Source organism: Pelodiscus sinensis, chromosome 6 (genome assembly GCF_049634645.1).
Source record: "Pelodiscus sinensis isolate JC-2024 chromosome 6, ASM4963464v1, whole genome shotgun sequence".
NCBI classification, from domain to species: Eukaryota; Metazoa; Chordata; order Testudines; family Trionychidae; genus Pelodiscus; species Pelodiscus sinensis.
The window spans coordinates 15,104,533-15,124,225 of record NC_134716.1 but is presented as its reverse complement, the minus strand read 5'-3'; the positions used below and the strand labels follow the sequence as shown (position 1 = coordinate 15,124,225).

General features: G+C 42.4%; 1 protein-coding gene across 3 annotated transcripts in view; it reads right to left on the bottom strand.

Annotated features, from left to right (window-relative positions):
* Nucleotides 1–19,693, bottom strand: part of MOB3B (MOB kinase activator 3B) — a 129,543-nt gene that overhangs the window by 84,465 nt on the left and 25,385 nt on the right. For all 3 annotated transcript variants that reach the window (XM_006127251.4, XM_025186766.2, XM_006127252.4), the window contains exon 2: nt 11,795–12,388. In XM_006127251.4, the coding sequence (XP_006127313.1) occupies nt 11,795–12,212 (418 nt within the window). In that variant the 5' untranslated portion in view covers nt 12,213–12,388. The remainder of the gene's footprint in view (nt 1–11,794; nt 12,389–19,693) is intronic.

Genomic DNA, 19,693 nt, shown 5'->3' with positions numbered 1-19,693 from the left:
ACTCTCCTGATTTTTACTACATTTGCTGTTTTTCTTAAAGTCCCAGTTGCTGGAATAAAATTATCCTGTGAAAATCTCAGCTTTTTTTAAAAAGTAATCTAGCCCTCATGTTTCAGTGAAAAGGATGGAAAATAAAAAGAACCCAAAAATATTAAATCTCATGATTTTTAAGCCATTCTCCTGATTATGTTAGGGCCCGACTCATGATTTTTGATGGCTTGCAGTTAGCAATTCTAATGATCTCCTACATAATAGCCAATACTATTGTGCCTGATCAGATAGGCATTTGTTTTAAATGGGACCAAGCCTCTTGGTGAAAGTAAACTTTCCAAATTACCAAGATGGAAAGCCCCAAACTGTCCATTTTTTAAAACCTTGTCCTGCCCCCTTCCCGCAGGAGCGGAGCTACCACACCACTTTATCTTAACGACAGGTTTGAGGTTAGCAGCCTCCTCACACTGAAGCAGAGCACTCATAACCTCCTTACTGCCACGGTCCTCCTCCATCCAGGCTTGGACTGTCACTAGCAGCTAAAGCCTAGGACAGGAGGGAACTGCATAGCAGGCAGCATGCACGTCAGAGTGAGGAGAGAGGGTTCCTGACTGATTGGTTCTCAATCAGATATTGAAAGGTGTCTCTCCTAGCACTTGGATGGTCATAAGATAGGCAGAGACATGGGATAAGCCTTCATCAGGCTTAGGGAAAGAGCTAAAAGCAGGGCGCCCAATGGGATGGCAAAGAGAGCAATGAAATGAGTCATCCAGATTGACTAGGGTCTCATTCCTTAACTCAGAATCCTCAGGATGAACCTGCTCAGTTTGAGGACTGTCAGGGTTATGCATTCATCTGGCCAGATGGTTTGCAAGAACCAGCATATTATGGTTTAATGACCAACACTAAGAATCCAGAAGCTTCAGGTGGTCACATTAAATAGTCTAAGGCCGGGTCTCTTCTGGCTTTGAACTGGACAAATGAGAACTCTGAAGTTGATCAGTTATACCCCGTTACAGGCAAATTGTGGCTAAAACCTCATTTCAGGGCCCTATTTGTCACTCAAGACCACATCTGGGACATCTCCATATTGCAGCCTATTTTCTGTAAGCCCAGTATCCAAGTTCTCAGTAATAAACAGGCCGAGGCGTCAATAATGGCTGGAATGGTTCCCACTTTTTCAGCATTTGCGAGGTGGCTCTGTAGTTTGTGATGCTGCCCAACAAAGAACATGGTTGGACAGTCAGTTAAAAGCTAATGAAAATAACTTGCCTGCCACAGGCTTTGCATTGTTTTTGTTCTAATCTCTGGCACCTACAAAACCTTCAGTATCTGGTTGCCCCTTCCAGCTGGTATTTAGATACAGCAACTTGTCACTTGAGACAAGTGCCCATTAAAATTACATAGGCACAGGTAAAAGTGATCCCAATGCACAAGACAACAGCAGGCAATTAGGATCAGCAACACAGACCACACACTTTCCTTCCGCCATCTCACATATGGCATTAGTCTCTCCAAATGTCTTTTCTTTTGTTCTTAACAAATGTGTGTGCAAGGCTGTTTCCTATGCCTGCCAGAAATCCAAAGGCTTCTGAATAGAGTTTTAATTTTTATCTCCGTCATAGAATATCCAACCTGGCACAACATGCCCTAGCAAGAGGGACTTTTAGATCAACACTAGCACGGATATTAGGCCAAAGTATGTTCTCAATTATATTGGTATTTCTCCAGTAAGCAGCAGTGGAAGTTACTCTACATTTAACACAGAGAACACAGTAACACAGAGAATTTGATCTGCTAATTTTAGGAAGATTTAAAATATGAGGTGTTGTGATTCTTTGATAAATGAAGTACTAGGCATAATAATTAACATCTCAACCCAGAATTTTTATAGATGAGATGAATATTCTCTTGCTTTTAAAAAAAATTATGGCTTGTGGATCTTGAGTTACACATACTCGCCATTGCCCAGGATCAGGCCTCTCCCATTCATCGGGGCTGACAAGAAGTGACGTGAGCCCAGCGTAGATCAGGCAGGCAGCATGTGAACTGTCTCACATGCTGTAGTACGCCCACGAATTTCAGTTCTGCCCTGCAGTAACCTCTGCTGTTCTAGCGCTGAGCTTCTGCTGAACGCAGTGCAACAGTTCTGTGACGTGAAAAGAACGAACTACCAATCTCATTTTCATTTGGGCACTAGTCAGGATCTGAACCCATTCTAGGCTTCACTAAATGTAAAAGCTAGTGCACTCAGCCTCCTGCTCTCCATTGACTGACACATCTAGCAAAGGAAATACAATCCTATAGAACAGAAACTAACATCTAGAGCCACCGACCATCTGCAGAGCAGAAGACAACTGCTAGGGTACATCTAGACTATAGGCTTTTGTAGACAGAAGTTTTATCGACAGATACTGTAGACAAAGCTTCTGTCGACAAAGAGCGTCTAAACTACATTCAGTTCTGTCGACAAAGCAAGCTGCTTTGTCGACATGGCAGTGTAGACGCAAAGGACAGTTTAGATGCAATAATGCCTTCTGTCGACAGAACTCTGTCGACAAAAGGTGTTATTCCTCGTAAAATGAGGTTTACAGCGTCGACAAAACTGCTGATTCTGTCGACGTTATGCTGACAGAACTCAGCGGTAGTGTAGACGCAGGTTTAGTTTTGTCGACAAAAGTCCACTTTTGTCGACAAAATTCTGTAGTCTAGACACACACCTAGTGACTGAGAGTACATCTCTGGCATACAAAGTACATTCCTTTGTAATGACCTTGTCACAAAGGACACTCTCCTTCGCTTTCATTTTCTCTTTGGCTGTTTTCCCTAACCAGTGTTCCCTTTACATTTTGGTCTGAAACTTGCCTGTGTATCTAGAACAGGCTTTGGCAAAATATGGCTGTGGGCTGGATCCAGCCTGCCAAGCCACCCAATCTGGACCGTGGAGACAGTGGGGAGCCCCAGGCAGGCTCCCCTGCTTGCCACACAGCCCAGTTTCCTGTGCAGAGACACGACTGCAGGGCTCCATTTCCGTTTTAAAACTGGAGGGGAGGAGGGAAGTCTCAGTGGCTGCCCCACCCCCAGCACAATCCCATTGGCTGGTTTCTAGCCAGAAACCAGCCAATGGGAGCTGCCTGTTAGAATAACAGGCAGCCAAGAAGAATCATGCCGCCTCTCCTTGGCTCAGTAATTCAATGAAGCACATGGCCAAGCAGGCTGGCTGGGAAATGTTTTAAGCTCTGCAAGCCTTAGTTCTACAGGTAGGCAGGCTGGTTTGGCTGCTGGCTGGTAAGTTTCCTGGCCACAACCTGCCTCTGGAACCCCAACACCATGCCTGCCCCAACCCTCTGCCCCCCCCAACATACCCAAACCATCTTTCCCTCTCTTACACCCATATCCCCTCCCAGATCTGGCACCCCAATCCTCTGCCCCAGATCACAATCCCTTTTTACTCTAAGTCAGTGGTGCGCAACCCGTGGACTTTGTTCATCAGGGTGTGGGGGGGAGATATCGCAGCACCGGGCCAGCCGCCATTTTGTTTTCCCAGCTCAGTGCCCGACATACATGGGGCGAGGAAAGCGGCAGGGGAACAGACCGGCGCTTGAAATTAAAGGGGCCATAACAAAATGTTCCCGGCATGGTTTTGTTGTTGGGGTTTTTTTTTTTTTTTTTTTGCTCAACAAACATTTTCCCAGCCCCCGGGAATCGCGAATTAAGAAAGGTCACATCCCAAACCGCTGCACTCCAGTCTCCTGCCCTAGGTCACAATCACCTCCTTCACCCAAACTTCATCCCAGACCCCCACATCTCCTCCATTAACATCATGGAAGAGTGCAGCCCTTGACCAATTTCCAAAATCTTGGAGTCAAAAATCATTGCCCATCTCGATCTAGGAGAAAAGTGCAGGCTCCCTCAGTACTTCAGGCTTACATCAGTTAGGCTATTAGATGTGTCATATACATGTGGAAATTTCCAAAGTGACACTTCACTACTCCAGCTCAAGTCAGTTTCAGGGTCACAGTCATAGTCCCTGTCTTCAAGCCACTTAATGGCCAGAGCCCAGAACACCTAAAAGATGACAAAGATCTAGGAACACGGCAAGCAATAAATCCACTTACCAGGCACAATGGCACCCGGATAAAGTTATTCTGTGCAGGAGACAAGAGCTTTCTCTGGGGGCTAGTCCCAGGCTATGGAACTCTCATAGGAATGAAGGGCCATCACAAACCTCACTACCTTGCACTTCTTCAAGCTGTCCTCTCTAATACAAACACACAGAGTCATATGCATTGGAAAACACTCTCCCAAATTAAAACACTACATGACACATACAACTTTCCCCAATGGAAGAAGATTAAAGATCAAGGCACATGTTACAGAAGTTAGTCACATCGCTCAATGCATTACTGGAAGGCACCCAGATACGCTGGGGATGACAGTGACAGAAGAATCCATGCAAAATAAAACTCTGCAGCACAGAAAAATCCAAGAGTAATAGTTTAAAACATTAGGAAACATCTGAATATGTGGGTCCCTGATACTTTTTAAAAGCATGTGGCTTTCATTATCAGAAGTGGTATTTAACAAGTTACTTTTTAAGTACATACTTGAATTAAGTCCAAAAATGTCTATAAAGACAAGAGGGTTGCCTTTAAAGTAGCCTAATAAGGACTTTCCTGTTTGATTTCTAATTTTCTCATATTCTGCCATTCTGTTTGTTTAAAAAAAAAAATACAAGCCCAAATTCAGACCTCATAAAAGTTGGAGCATCTGTGGTATAAACAGATGCAACCAGGTTAGACTTACAAAGCTTTGGAATTTGACCTGCAGTGTATGACAGAAACACTCAAGCAGCTCTATAAGGAAGACTATGTTGAGATTTGCACCAAGCTTGATTAAAATTCCTTTACTCTTTAATGACTAAACTGTATTAAGACTATTATTATTGCATGTCTGTAGCATCTGAAGGCCTCATTTACAATCAGGGCTCCTCTGGGAGAAGTTCTGCACAAATATACAAAGATTAGTCACTGCTGTTAAAAGTTGATATACTAATGTAACACAAAAATAACTCCTCAGAGCACAACTAAATTTCCCATGTAAACATCCAGTTCCTCATGCTACCACACTATAGACAAAAAAGACACTGTTGACTTGATCCCTGCTGTACCAATGCCATAGGTCCTAGCCTAGGTGAGTCTGAAATTCAATTGTGCGTGACTCCACAAGTTCTCCATGCAACTAGCCCTTGTTACACAAGAGATATATGACTTTCTGCAATCAGGACCTGCCACCGTAGCTATTTCCTACTGGAACACTTGAACTGGTAAACTCAAGAGCGAAACCTATGTATAAGAGAGACAAAGCTCTTCTTGTGACTAGCCCAGGAGAGATCAGATTGAGTAACAAGCCTCAGGCAATTTGAATGAAAACATCAAACCCACTTATTTGCCCTAACCCTGAGATTTCCCTCTTCAACCCCACCATTAACAAAAAATCCCTGCAGCATCGGGAGATGCTGAAACCTTATGTTCATTTCCATAAACTTGCAACTGGCTCAGATACCATGTTAATGAATATGATATAAAAGAACTGCCTCCTCAGAGCCAATCCTGTAATATACACTTTCCAGGTAAGAAACAATTCCACCTTCCTGCCGCCTGAGTGAAGGATTCCCTTGTGAAATAATGCCAAAGAACTGACAGACTACTGTAAACAGAGGACTGAGATAAGGTGTAATTTACTATTTGAACTGGAAGCAGACTTTGTCCTCCATTAAACTGCACACATGGCAACATGCCAGCAGCATTCGCCAGGGAAGAGGACTTTGGTGAACCACAAAGCCTTTTGTCATTCAGGAGTTTGCACTCAGAAAAGGTTCTCAACAGCTAGATCATTAGGCTTGCCACAGTGTACCAGTAAATGTGCTGATTTGAGGTTTACTGCATTTGTACTTACAGAGAAGGGAGGGAGGGACCATGATCTTTTCTGATTCCTAATATTGGGTAACAAGATTGCTTTTCAATCTGCTCTATTGAAGCAATTGAGGAGGGTTGTTTGCTGGTCCACACCACAGAGACAGCGAAGGGAAGAATTCCTGCTGCTCAGAGATACGATTCCTTCCTTTCACTTGATTCCAACAAACAGGAATCTGCCACTGTCACTCAACAATAGCAAATTACTACCCTGACCCCAAATCAGCTCATCTGGGGATTTCAGGAGGTGCTGCTGTTTATGGATTTAGGAGGTGGGAATAAGAATTTGATTTCCAAATTTCAGCTTGACTGTATAGGGTTGGCAGTTTGAAAACATATCTTTTTATTGAGAAATGGAGCAAAGCTGCTATGAACACCACTGAGAGAGAATAAATCTAGGACTCCACAATGTCATTTACAGAAAGCTCCTATGATGATGATCATAATGGAACTAACTCCAGAGAAGTCCCCCTAAAATCAACGGAGTTATGCTGATAAAAATGGGAGCAGCAGTTTGCCAAAGCTGTCCTGTTTCTGGCTATAACTTGCAGCTGTACACTATCTACTTGCTTAAACCTGTAATAGCCAATCCCAAAAGAAAATCCAATTTGTTCTGAATTACACTATTTCCATTAGATAACTTACAAACTCAAAATTAGCCAGTGTCCTTAGTCTTGACTTTAGCCTTCTAGCTAGAAGAGCAGTGATATTGCTCCTGATTAAAATGCATGACAGATTGGATGAATGCTAGGAAGCAGCTGTGGTAATCATTATTACCCCCAAAGTAATTAAGAGTGACTGGGCCCAGAGCTTGTCTAGACTACTTCTATGCCTTGGTTCTAATTCTTTCATAGGCACAGAGTCTGAGGTAGTGAACACGTTATGTAACACCAAAAAACAAGGATTCTAATTGTTCTCAGCGGTAATGAGCTACACAAGACAGGTGTTGGAGTGGTGAGAAGACCAGGCTTCTAATTATCCTGTAAATTACACTGTTCATTATCCAGAGGGTTCTAGTGGGATGCTTATCAGCCCTGCTGATGGAGGTGGCAACTGTCTTTATTTGTTTTATTATTTTTGAAGTTTAAAAGCTGGTTTATCTTCTGGTCTAGTTTATGCAGAGACATCTGTTAGCTCCTGAACAATAGGAACAAAAACCAGGCTGGTGGAGGAGGGGTGACATATAACCTAGTTTGACAGGGTCTTGAAAGCAGAAATGTTCTGCAATTGTCTGACACACACAAAATTGATGTGGTTTGATGACTGGAGAGACACAATGACCACATGCCTATCCATCACCTGTTGATTTCTTCACTCATGTAGGGCAAGGACTGCAGAGGGAATTAAACATCTCACTTTCCAAACAGAGAAGAAGAAACCTATGCTTTCCCAGATCAGAGAGTTGGATGATCTGCTGCCTTACAGAACTGGCTTCCCCTAGTAGTCCTCCAGAGTCCAGTCTGATGAATCAGAGCATACTTGTTCACTCAGGCCTTTAATTACCAATACCAGGACAGGGTGAGAGGCTATAAAGGACTCAAAGAGGTACAATACATTTTATGCTTTTGATTTTAATGTCCTTTATAGCCAAATGCTGCCCACAGAGTAGAAAATTTTAAACTTATAAATATTATGAAAAGAAGCCAATTCTTCCTTAGTGGAAGTTCATATGTAATTTAATAGGGATTAAACTAATAAGGTGTTACATTTCATTAACCAAACTAAAGCTCTTAAAGCTCACTCACTCAAGCTTGGGACACACTGAAAAGAATCTTGGGATAACGCTAATATCAGATGCATCAAGTGGGTGCCAGCCCACAAAAGCTGATGCCCAAATAAATTTGTTAGTCTTTAAGGTGCCAAAGGACTCTCTGGTTTTTTTGCTTTCTAATGCTATCTTACATGAGCCATCTTGTATAAAGCCTATTTCAATTTTGGCATATTCACATTATAAATATATTTTCATGAAGCATATGGAATGCCACGTCACATTACACCCTCCTGTTAGTTGCTTTCCTGCCCATAAGGAAAAGTTGTATACTACTAATGAAAGTGTAAACGACAATGTAACTATTGTATTGACTTTTTGAACCATTCTATATTCCTTAATTATATCCCTGTCTTAAAATGCTACAGAATGGTTAAAAAGAAACTATAATAAACATCTATTAAATGTATGTTAGAGATGTAATAGTGTAGTTGATTAAGCAAAAGCTTATAGGTTAATGCTATAGACCACATGCATTTCTCTCCCTCCTCCAGTAAATTTTTTAGCAGGCTGGCCAGCAGCCCAGCTCAGTCCTGGCTCATGGTGGGTTCGGGACCCCTCTGCAGCTCTGCATTTAAAGTGTATTAGGAGCCAGGTGGGCAGGCAGCCTGGTTCAGTTCTGGCTCACAATGGGTCAGGGAGTTCTGATCCTGCTCTACACTGGGGCTGCTGCCACCCTGCATTGCTGCCTCTTTATTAGAGGCAGCAGCACAGGGCGACGGGCAGCTGGTCCGCGAGCGGAGCTGGTTTTTAAACTGTCTCCCCTCGTGGACCAGCTCTCACCTGGCACCCTGTGCTGCTGCCTCTAGTACAGAGTAGGGATGTAATCGTGTAGTCGATTAACCGATAAGCAAAAGCGTATTGGTTAATGCTATAAACTACACACATTTCCCCCCCTACTTCTTGCCAGTAAGTTTTTTAGCAGGCTGGCCACCAGCCTACATCAGTCCTGGCTTGCTTTGGGTCCTGGACCTACCCCTGCTGCAGCTCTGCATTTAAAGTAGGAGCCAGGTAGGCAGGCAGCCCAGCACAGTTCTGGCTCATGCTGGGTCCAGGAGCTCAGATCCTTCCCCTCCTCCCCCGGACAGGAGCTGCCCAGTGACTATAGAAAAGTCAACTAACCTATAAGAATTCACGAGGTTAATCAACTATTCAATTAATCAATATTTAACATCCCTAGTTCAGAGGTAGTAGCGTGGAGTGGCAGGGGCCCCCTTGGGAGTGAAGCCAGCTGCCGGCCCCTCCCCCCAGGACTATAGAATAGTCGACTAACCGATAAAATTTCATGAGGTTACTCGACTATTCAATTAACCGACATTTAACATCCCTAGTGTATGTTAGGATCCTTTGTTTCATCCATATGATAGGCCACCACTGCCTCACCGCTCAGGCATTATCTACACCAGGTGTCTACAGAAGGTGTCATCTACCACATATAAACACCCTAGTGTAGTGTACCTTTTAATATGTTAAACTGGTCAAGTGAAAGCATAGGGAGGAGCATCAGTTTTAAGACTGCCTTGGCTACACTAGGCTGGTAGCTAATGCATTCCAAATTTAGTTTAGACAAGGTCCTTACAGCACAGGTAACTTTGCATTTCCACTAATTGCCAAATTGGGGCACCTTTAGAACTTACCTAGTTTCTGATCGATTTATACCCAACGTGAACTTATATCACCACTTAAATAAAATATTAGTGCTGGAACTACAATGCAGAATTTCTTGGCTCCCAGCCCATGTTCAATCTGGTAAAACATACTGTCTCTCATATGGAATTCTCATTTCACGGTACGTGCTCGATGCACAGTTATTTGGTGAAGTTCTGTGGCCTTTGTTATGCAGGAGGTCAAACAAAATGAAAACTGACCCTTCTGGCCTTAAAAACCCATGAATCTGAATATTATGTTCAGAATAGAGCAACAGTATTCAGACCTGTCTGACCTATCAGACAAAGAAAAAAGAGTTCATCACCACAGAGAACAGCAACATGAATTCTCTGACATTTGTACCCCATTTCTAGAGACATTTGTATATACAAAGTTGAAATGACTCAAACCAGCCTTTTCACCTAACCTCATTTGCCCTCTCCCCCATCTTCCCCGATCATGTTCCTTGTCTATTTTATTACCATTACTCCCACCCTACATGTTAATGTTGTCTGGCTTTGTGATGCTCAGCCTTGCAGCTTTGACAAACTGTAAAGCTGCGTAATTCTATAATTTTGCTGTGATCTCATGCAGCATGAGGTATTTGGAAACATATACAAACTGTAAACCATTTAGCTTTTTGTACTTTTCATTGTCTGTTTCTTTAGGGATAACCAATAAAACCTTACTTAAAAAAAAACCCTCTTCTGTCAAAACCAGTGTTGATGGCTTCAGCACAGTAGTCTCAAGTGGGCATGGAGACTGAACTATCTTCCACGCTATAGACATAAATCCCAGAAACAAAGACTGAGGCATGATTAAGGAATTGCAGGGAGACAGACATTTGCAGCTTTATGGAAAATTTCAATCTCTAGGGCTACGTCTACACTGTAGCATTTTTGCGGAAGAGGAAATGCAAATGAAGCACTCATTAGCATTTCTCACGCTCTCATTTGCATAGTCTCTTCCGAACCGTTTTGAGCAAGAGGTTTTTGCGGAAAAAAACTCAGTGTAGATGGGGCTATTTTGCGCCAAAAAAAAAAACCCTTTCTATGCAAGATCCCTTATCTATTAAAAAAGAAGGTATACAGGATCTTGTGCAACGGTTTTTTTGGGTGCAAAATGGCCTTGTGTACACTGCGTTTTTTTCCATAAAAACCTTTTCCGCAAAACGGATCAGAAGAGACTTTGTAAATGAGAGCGCGAGAAATGCTAATGAGTGCTTCCTTTGCATTTCCTCTTCCGCAAAAATGCTAGACGTAGCCTTGAACTGTTTGTATGAGACATGCTATAATCTCACTTCACAAAAATTCAAACAAAAACCGAGAACAGTGGGGGAAAAATAAGGCAAGAGGCTATCACCACAATACATGGATTGGTGCCCATGAGGGATGTGTGCAGGAAGGGCTACCCAGAGGAACAGAGAGGGGTCATGAGGGAGCAGCCCATACATGGGCAGTGCACCTAAAAAAGCCTTTTAGGCTTCATACTGCCAGGAAGCAGTGACCCCTATCTCCAGCAAATGGTTTTGTTAGCCCCTCACTGCTCTGCTGTCAGCACCTCTATTTCCATGCCTGCAGCATATGCCAACAGAAGAGAGAGAGAAACTTCAAGATCAGCAAATGAATGTCTCAGAATGACAGAAGAAAGCACAAAAGGAAATGGCCAAAGGCCACAGGACACACACAAGACTGTGATCCTGACAGGGGGCCCAGGGATTAGAGTACAGTATAAATATATCCATGTGTCTATGTTATAAATTAGTAACTATCCCATTTTAACACTCCCAGTTCCTAGTTAAAAAATCTGCAACTACAAAGCAAAAGAAAATAGCAGCAGCAATAGCCATCATAAAGACTTGGGCTCAGACAAGACTCTTGAGTTCCTCGCTCTCCCCACCCCTTTTCTTTTTTGTGGTGGGAGAGGACAGGGGAACAGGAGAGGGGGCAAAGGGACCAGGGATAACAGTTCACACTGTGATCCTGATTCTCTACTGCCTTGCACTATGCACAGCCATGCACATCTTGGAGAAATGGATGTAAATGCCACCATTCTGATTAGGTAGCCTTTTAGGCTCACTTGTATAGGTGTTAGTGACTACTCAAGGCAGTGAACGTTCAGACCTGATTAACCTCCGACTGGCTACTAAGGTATTCTTGCTGTTCCTCTTGCCACAGCTAATTAAGCTAAATAGCTTACCAGGGATGAGTGGCTGGGCGGACAAGATTTTAAATATGTTTAAAAACAAACACAAGCTAACATTTCATTTTCCACTCCTGTGGAATGCCTGACACTTCCCCAGCAGCACTCCAGCATTCAGAATTCAGGGCCTCTACTATAGGGAGAAGAACATGCACATTCTAGGCATACAGAGTAAAATCTGTGTGTGGTTCTAGGCTTTGCTGGGACTTACCCACACAGGTAGGAAATATGTCCTCATTGTTGATCTGAACCTCTATCCAGTCCATTAGGAGGTTCATATACTGGGGTGCTGGCAATGCAGTCGGCTTCTTGTACTTGAGGTCATCCTGCCACCGGTACTCGTACTTAGGGCCCCCAGACATCACTGGGCAGGTCCTCTCTGTGCAGAACTCACAGATAGTTCCATAGATCAGGTTGATTCTGTTGAAAAAGTCAACAACGTGAACTGCCACCCAGTCATTTAGGTCTTCTCCATTGGGCAGCTGCACAGCTGCTTTCAGGTCCACTCCCGAGTTTAGCGAGGCTTGTGCTCGTTTATGGAGCTCAAACCTTTGGGTCCCAGGTTCAAATTTACGTTTGGGACGGAAAGTCTTGTCTTTATTAAAAACTTGCTTGAGGGCTATGGACATGTCTGGTAATTTTCTGCCCTCTAGCAACTGGCAAAGAGACGCTCAAAAGATTTAATATATCTCCAAAAATCTTTTCTATTGCAGGTCCCAGTCTTGCCATGCAAATTGTCATCGACGTCTATGCAGTCCACCAGCTCTTCCTCTTGAAAGCTTCCCCATAAGACCTCATCATGTTCCTAAAGACATGGAAAGATATCTTAGTGTTAAGCCCAGTTCTGGCCTTGTCAATTTGGCATTGTTTTATTATCATGCTCAAAATCACAAGAAGCATATTTCTGAGGATCTGAAAAAGCAAATTTCCAAAAGTTATCAGCCAAAATTTTAAAAAGTGACCATTTGTTCTGTGTGTTTCCATTTTTGGTGCCCATTGTGAGAACCTTAAAGGGGTCTAATCTTCAGCATAAGTTGAACACTTGCTCACTTTAAAATGTCTCAAGTTTGGCATGCAAATCCAGAAGCACTTAAAATAAATAATCACTAGCAAAAGGGGAAAATGTGTTGTGCATAATATATTCCCAAGTTCTTACTTTGAACCCATAACTTGAGAACATATCTTTCAGTTGTACAGTACTCAATTTTACAGTGATCATATTACCTTTATCTGTAAATTTAACCCAGAGGAATCTTGTATCTTAGTTTGGAATGTGGTGTCCAGTTGTTCATAACATGCAGTATCTAAACAAAATTATAATTAAAAACCCACACTCTTCTTTCTGTGCCTACAGATTACAAATATTTTTGTCAGAATTTACCAAATTCTGTACTTTTAATTAGTCCATGATAAGATTCATATACTGGGGTGCTGGCAACTCAGTGGCCTTCTTGTACTTGAGATCAACTTGCCACCAGTACTCATATGTATTCATTTTACAAAGGCTACAGGGTCTAATGAGGTGAAACCTATATTACTGCAAGGTTATGTCTACACTGGCCAGTCTTGTGCAAGAACATATGCAAATGAGCCACCATTTTGCTCAAGGGGCTTTTGCGCAAGAAGGAGCAGTATACACTGCTCCTTCTTGTGCAAAATCCCCTCTTGCGCAAGTGCTGATTTGCTGCTTTTTTTCAGGCAGAACGGCTCTTGTGCAAAAAGCCTCTTGTGCAAAATGGCTCATTAAGTATGCAAATGAGGATGGCAATATTAATCACTACACTTCATTTGCATATGTTCTTGCGCAAGACTGGCCTGTGTAGACGGAGCCCAAATGTATAGAATGACTGGAAAGTGACATCCTTTATATTGGTCTTTCCAACCAGTCTATGTAATTCTATAACACAGCCTTAATTTTCTATTAAATTCTATGGGGTATTTAAAAAAAAATCTATGAACAGATTGTCACTTTCTAGAAAATTCTATAGGACTTCTCCACAATATTGTGGCATGTCTCCTGAATTGGTCTGACAGGGTACCATTTATAGTTGGCCTGTCTCAGGGAGAAATTATTCCTTCCACGAAAGTGATCTGTGCGCATTTGCCCAGAGATTATCATTACACATAAATGAAGCATAGTACTAGCTGAGGTGGTGGTTAGTAGCTAGTTTAATGGGAGTTTTGCTCAGTAACAAGCACAAAAGCTTTCTGAATAAATCTTTAGAGATGGGGCATTTCATTCAGTGTGTTATTCAAATTCAGTAACAGGTTCCAAATATTCATAGATCTACAAAACTCTTGTATTCTAATGAATTTCTAATGAGTTCTCTTTATGGGATTATGCTGCTCCACTGTTTTCCGAAAGAGAGACACAGACACACACATGTTTTGCTAGTCTGCTTATACATAGCACTAAATCTATGTTCTTCTAAAGATTATCTCTCAGGTCTTTGCCAACTGGGGATAAAGTGAGGGGGAAGGGGAAGATTCCTAACAACAAAAGATACCAACACAGACGTCGGCAGACAGCAAACTGGTGTGAAGCATCCTCCTCATAACAGAGCCACAAAGAAAACAAAAATAGTCAGAGATTAGCATCCTGCCAATTTGTCAGCAAGAGTAGCTAAGCAACATTGCATACATGGTTCAGAGATTGATAGACATCCCTGTAGCATCTGAGTCAGTGGAGAGTGATGGATAAAACAAAGCTACAGCAGTTTAGGAAACAGTTTCCCAACATAATCTAATGATGCTAAGCCACACTAGCTCCAGTTTGTCCATCCTAAGCAGCCCTAGGCTGTATGGGAGACTCTCAAGGAAGAGCCAAGTGCTGTGGAAAGTTGCAATCTCCCAGCATGGAATTAGGGAATGCTGTGCTACTGGAAGTGCCAACTTTTGGATAAAAAGCAAAACCAAAGGTTATAACCTCTTCAGAATCCCAGTGTGCTTTCTGCAAGAGATGGGATGCTAACTCTGTGTCATGGCTCATTCCAGCTCAAGCCATTTCATTATGCCCGCCTAAACACCACTGACATTTCCCTTCTGATATTCAGCTTACCTTTCTGACCTGTTCACATACACTGGTATAAGACGCCTCATGCTCAAAATGCTTTACAAACCTCAGACCCAGTCCTGCTCTCATACACCGTTTGGCAATAGACTTCAATAAGAGCAGGACGAGGTTTCTGATCTATTTAAAATACAGGCTGAAAACCCTTTTTTCTAGGACATAACCTGAGACAATTTTTAATAGGTTTATATTTCTATGGGAGAAACCAGAGGAGTTTTTCCTGACATCTCCTTTGTATTCCAAATACAAACATTACTGATTTTAGTAAAACACACACATAGACATAGCAAAATCAGTGCATTTCCACAGATGTAAAACTGGTGGAGTGGAGTGAAGAAACAGGTCCATAGAGAGAAACAACATTTCTCTGTATTTGTCTTGTCTGATCTTCTGTAGTCATCCACGTGTCAAAAATTACAGCGAAATTCTGACCTTGGAAACACACATCCAATTCCCTCTAGGCCAAATTCTGCTCCAACTTACACAACTCTCACTGAACTCAATGGGCCAAACCGGACCACCAGATATGTGCATGCTGCTAGAGGAAGTTGTCTGTGAATACCTAGGCAGAATGTAAATAAATGAGAGGTGCCTGCACACACCCTGAGTGCAGAGTTTAGTGCTGAGTACTGTATGACATAAACCCCGGATCTTCTTCATTCATCTGCCTGCCCCTGTATCCAATATTAAAAAGTGTAACTATTCCCTGCCTTTGCAAGGCCACACTCTGCCTCTCAGACTCATGGTTCATGTTCAGCTAACGGTGATTTTAATCTCTACAAAACATGACTGAAGCAAGTAAAAAAAAAAAAAAAGACTCATTTTCTCTCTTTTTTCCCTTCATGGGAAGGTGCAACGAGAAGGGGGAAGAGGCGGTATCATCTGACTTCCATGGGATCCTGTGGTGAACCAGCCCAACTGAGATAATTCTGTGAGCCTTGGCTGTGTGGATCTCTGCCAGCTTATAAAACAGCCTCTTAACCCAAAGAGCAGCCCAGAAAGGAGATGAAACAGCCAGCTCTCTCATTTTCTGTTACTTTCCCTCATTAAAGCAACCAGCTCCATTTGGTTTCCAGAATTTACCTTTTCTAAACTGAATGCTTATGAAAGACAAAACCGTAACAGCCCAGGAGAATGAAACTTTTGGGCCATTTACAGGAGAGGAAGGAGCAGTGGATGCCCCATGGTGCCTGCTAGAGTGCCTCAACTCAGGAGTGCAAGATGAGTGGGGACTGGAATTTCCAAAGGAGTTTAAGGGAGTGAGGCACCCAACTCGCCATGAAATTCAGTGGGATTTTTGGAGGCATTCAACTCTCTTAGGCATTCAACTTCTAGGTTCAGTCCAACCCTAAAAAAACCCTGCTCCAGTGTTCAGACTGCCATCAAAGCCTACTAGTAGCCGCCTGACAGCCATTGGATGATAACACATTTTAGCCACAACTAAACTACTCTAGAATCAGCCGTCCCTCTATGAGGACAGGCTCCACATACTATCACTGGTTGTAGAAACTGCCATTTAAACATATCCCTACAGTGCTGGGGAATGCAAACCAAATATAAACGTGTTGGTGCTTCATACCCTGACACTATTAAACAAAGGGGAAACCCTTCAGTCAAATTTAACCAGCCTGAAGCACAAAAACTTTTTTAAAAAAATCTTGAAGTCATATCCCCAGTTGGTATAAATCAATCTGGCTCTGTTTACTTCCAATAGAGTGAGGCCAGTTTTCATTCCATGGGGATCTGTTCTAATAATATAAAGCATTATTGCTAACAGATTACTCCCAATTTACACTAAAATCAGACTTATTGTTTTTAATAGCAGCATCCTTTGAAAGAGGTGTCTCACAGTTAGCACCAGCTGCCCACAAGGTAGATTTGGATGGGAGGAATAATTCAGTTCAATGAACCTGCCTTGCATGTGGACAAGTGCTCTGAGTGACACTGTTAGGCTACGTCTACACTGGCCCCTTTTCCGGAAGGGGCATGTTAATTTCAGCTATCGTAATAGGGAAATCCGCGGGGGATTTAAATATCCCCCGCGGCATTTAAATAAAAATGTCCGCCGCTTTTTTCCAGCTTTTAGAAAAGCCGGAAAAGAGCGTCTACACTGGCCCCGATCCTCCGGAAAAAGCGCCCTTTTCCGGAGGATCTTATTCGGAGGGCGCTTTTTCCGGAGGATCGGGGCCAGTGTAGACGCTCTTTTCCGGCTTTTCTAAAAGCCGGAAAAAAGCGGCGGACATTTTTATTTAAATGCCGCGGGGGATATTTAAATCCCCCACGGATTTCCCTATTACGATAGCTGAAATTAACATGCCCCTTCCGGAAAAGGGGCCAGTGTAGACGTAGCCTTAGTGTTTGATAAGCAGATGCTGAGATCCCATCAGGAACAGAGGTGGGTCCTTATTAGGTGGCACCAGGGAAAGAGAAGCTGCTCTCCTTGCATCCACCACTCAGATACGAGACTCAGACTTAGTAGTAGCTGTTAGTGTGAGAATCAGACAAAGAGAATCACAAAGGAGTTGAAAACACTTCTTAAACCAGCCAGTCACCACACAGAAATAAATGTATAAACACACTGTCTTAGTGACTAAGGATAAAAACATATCATGCCATTCATGTGCACACTTGGGCTGTGTCCAGACTCAGGGTTTTTTTCGAAAAAAGTAGCCTTTTTTCGAAAAAACTTCCCCTGCGTCCAGACTCAAGCCGCGTTCTTTCGAAATTAATTTGAAAGAACGCGGCTTTTCTTTCGATGGCGGTAAACCTCATTTCACGAGGAAGAACGCCTTCTTTCAAAAGTTCCTCTTTCGAAAGAAGGCGTTCTTCAATGTAAATAGGGCTTCTTCAAAAGAGAGCATCCAGACTCACTGGATGCTTTCTTTCGAAAAAGCAAGCCGCTTTTTCGAAATTTCTCTGTGCAGTCTAGACGCTCTCTTTCGAAAGAGGCTCTTTCGAAAGATGCTTTCGAAAGAGCCTCTTTCGAAAGAAGCCTGCAGTCTAGACATAGCCTTGGAATTAAAATTTCACAATGTGATTGAGTTGTAATTGCAGTCAATAAAGAGACACATTGTGTTTACGCACACACCTTTCTACAATGAGGTCACAACACACTACCATTACTCATTCAGCCGGATCATGGCCCTGTGAGATAGGGCAGTATTATTATCCCCATTTTATTGAAGAAGAAACTGGAGCAGTGTGAAGTGATTTATTCAGCATTTGTCACACAGTGAGCCTGGGTTAGCTTCGGAGCTGGCAATATTCCTGAAAATGCCTCACTGCCAACCCTAATGCTCTCCCCTGCCATTCCAAACATCATCCTCTGTCTTAAGTACTCTACTGGCCTGATTCAAAGCCCCATGAAGTCAACAGAAATACATATTGACTTTAAGGGGTTTTGGATCAAGCCCTTTATAAACGTCTCAAGTTTGGTCTCCTGTCTCCCTATCTATTCAAGGGACTACATTCATCCCTGGCATAATTTCAGGACATAATGGAGTTAAACCAGGCAAGAATTTGGCCCACAGCTGCGTGTGTAAGTGCACATTAATAGCATCACCAGACTCCTATTTGCAAACCACAGGGTTTCACAGGCTAAAACACATTCTTTGTTTTAACTTCTACATGCAGCAAATCTGCCAAATAAGAAAAACAAAGTGTTGTCCTGAGTTCAGAATAAATTTATCCTGGTGTATGAGGGGAACTGTCTGAGTAGCTTAGAATAATAACCTTCATGCCATTTATTTACATATTTTTATTTTAAAAGGTGCAGTTTGAATTACAGTCAAAACCACCACATTGTGTTTCGCTAGCAATGTAATGACATCCCAGGGCAGACATTCAACACTGGGAAAATACCCTTCTTATCTACAGTGTATATCAGGCAACATAGATTGACACTGCAGACATAGTTGTGCCTGTATTGAACTGTGTACGTAAAAAGAATCATAAAGGAAATCATAATCAGTTGGCAAAAGGGCACTAAAACAGGCACATAGACGTATGTGGTTCTTAATCTTTCATGCAGGTTGTGACCAGCAACATGCCCTTGCTTCCTCCCCACCCACTTCAGAGACACCCACTTTCCACCCAGATTACTTGAGTTTCTAGCAACAACACTAAAAGGCATGCCATGTCCTTTGCCAAACTAGGTGAACACACAAACACAAAGACCACACCTCTGACCCCTCTGCAGGTTTTGTTGTCGGTGAGAGGTTTTGGGAGCAGGAGGATTTAGAAAGTTTTTTATTTATGCTCCCCCATTCGATTGTCTGCAGTTTGTGTGACTACTTGGCAGCCTGTGTATGCCCATACCTAAAATATAAACACTGGAGGATTAATCCATCCGGTGAAAGCACGCTGTCTACGCCTGTAGGACCAGATTCTGCTGGCATTTATAATGGTGTATATCCCACTGGAGCCAGTGGAGCTCAGATTTGGTTTAAAGTCCTTTTAATTAAAGGATTATAGGGTTTTTCCCCTTCTGTTCTTCATAGCTGTTGGAAGGCTAAGTTTAAATAATCCTTACATGTCAACAAAAAATCAACACCTCATCAAAGTGCTCGGGTGGAAAGTGCTGACTGGAAATAAGCTTTTCCAACTGTTTAGAAGCGTTTGTCATATAAACTAAAATCTGATTAGTAAGCAATAATGTGTATTCAGTTCTGTGTGCAAAAGGAGAAAATGGGAAAATTGACTTCCCTGATTTAACAGTTAATCCCCCGTTGTAAGATCATGCCCACTGTCTAAGAGACCACAAGAAAACCCCCACAATACTTGATATTTAATTCTCCAAATAGAACTGCAACAGAATAGTCAATATGAACCATACAGGATTTGACTCTGATCCTGTTTACACCAGCATAAGATCAGGCAATCATTGATGGAAGATAAGAAAAAGGGCCACAATATGCACAACAAATTATTGAGTATCATGCAAGGAACTCCAGTATTTCATCTTCTACAGGCACAAACGTGCAAATGCTCACCAAGTAATTTAACTTACGTGGATAATTCTATTGACTAAAATTACTCACA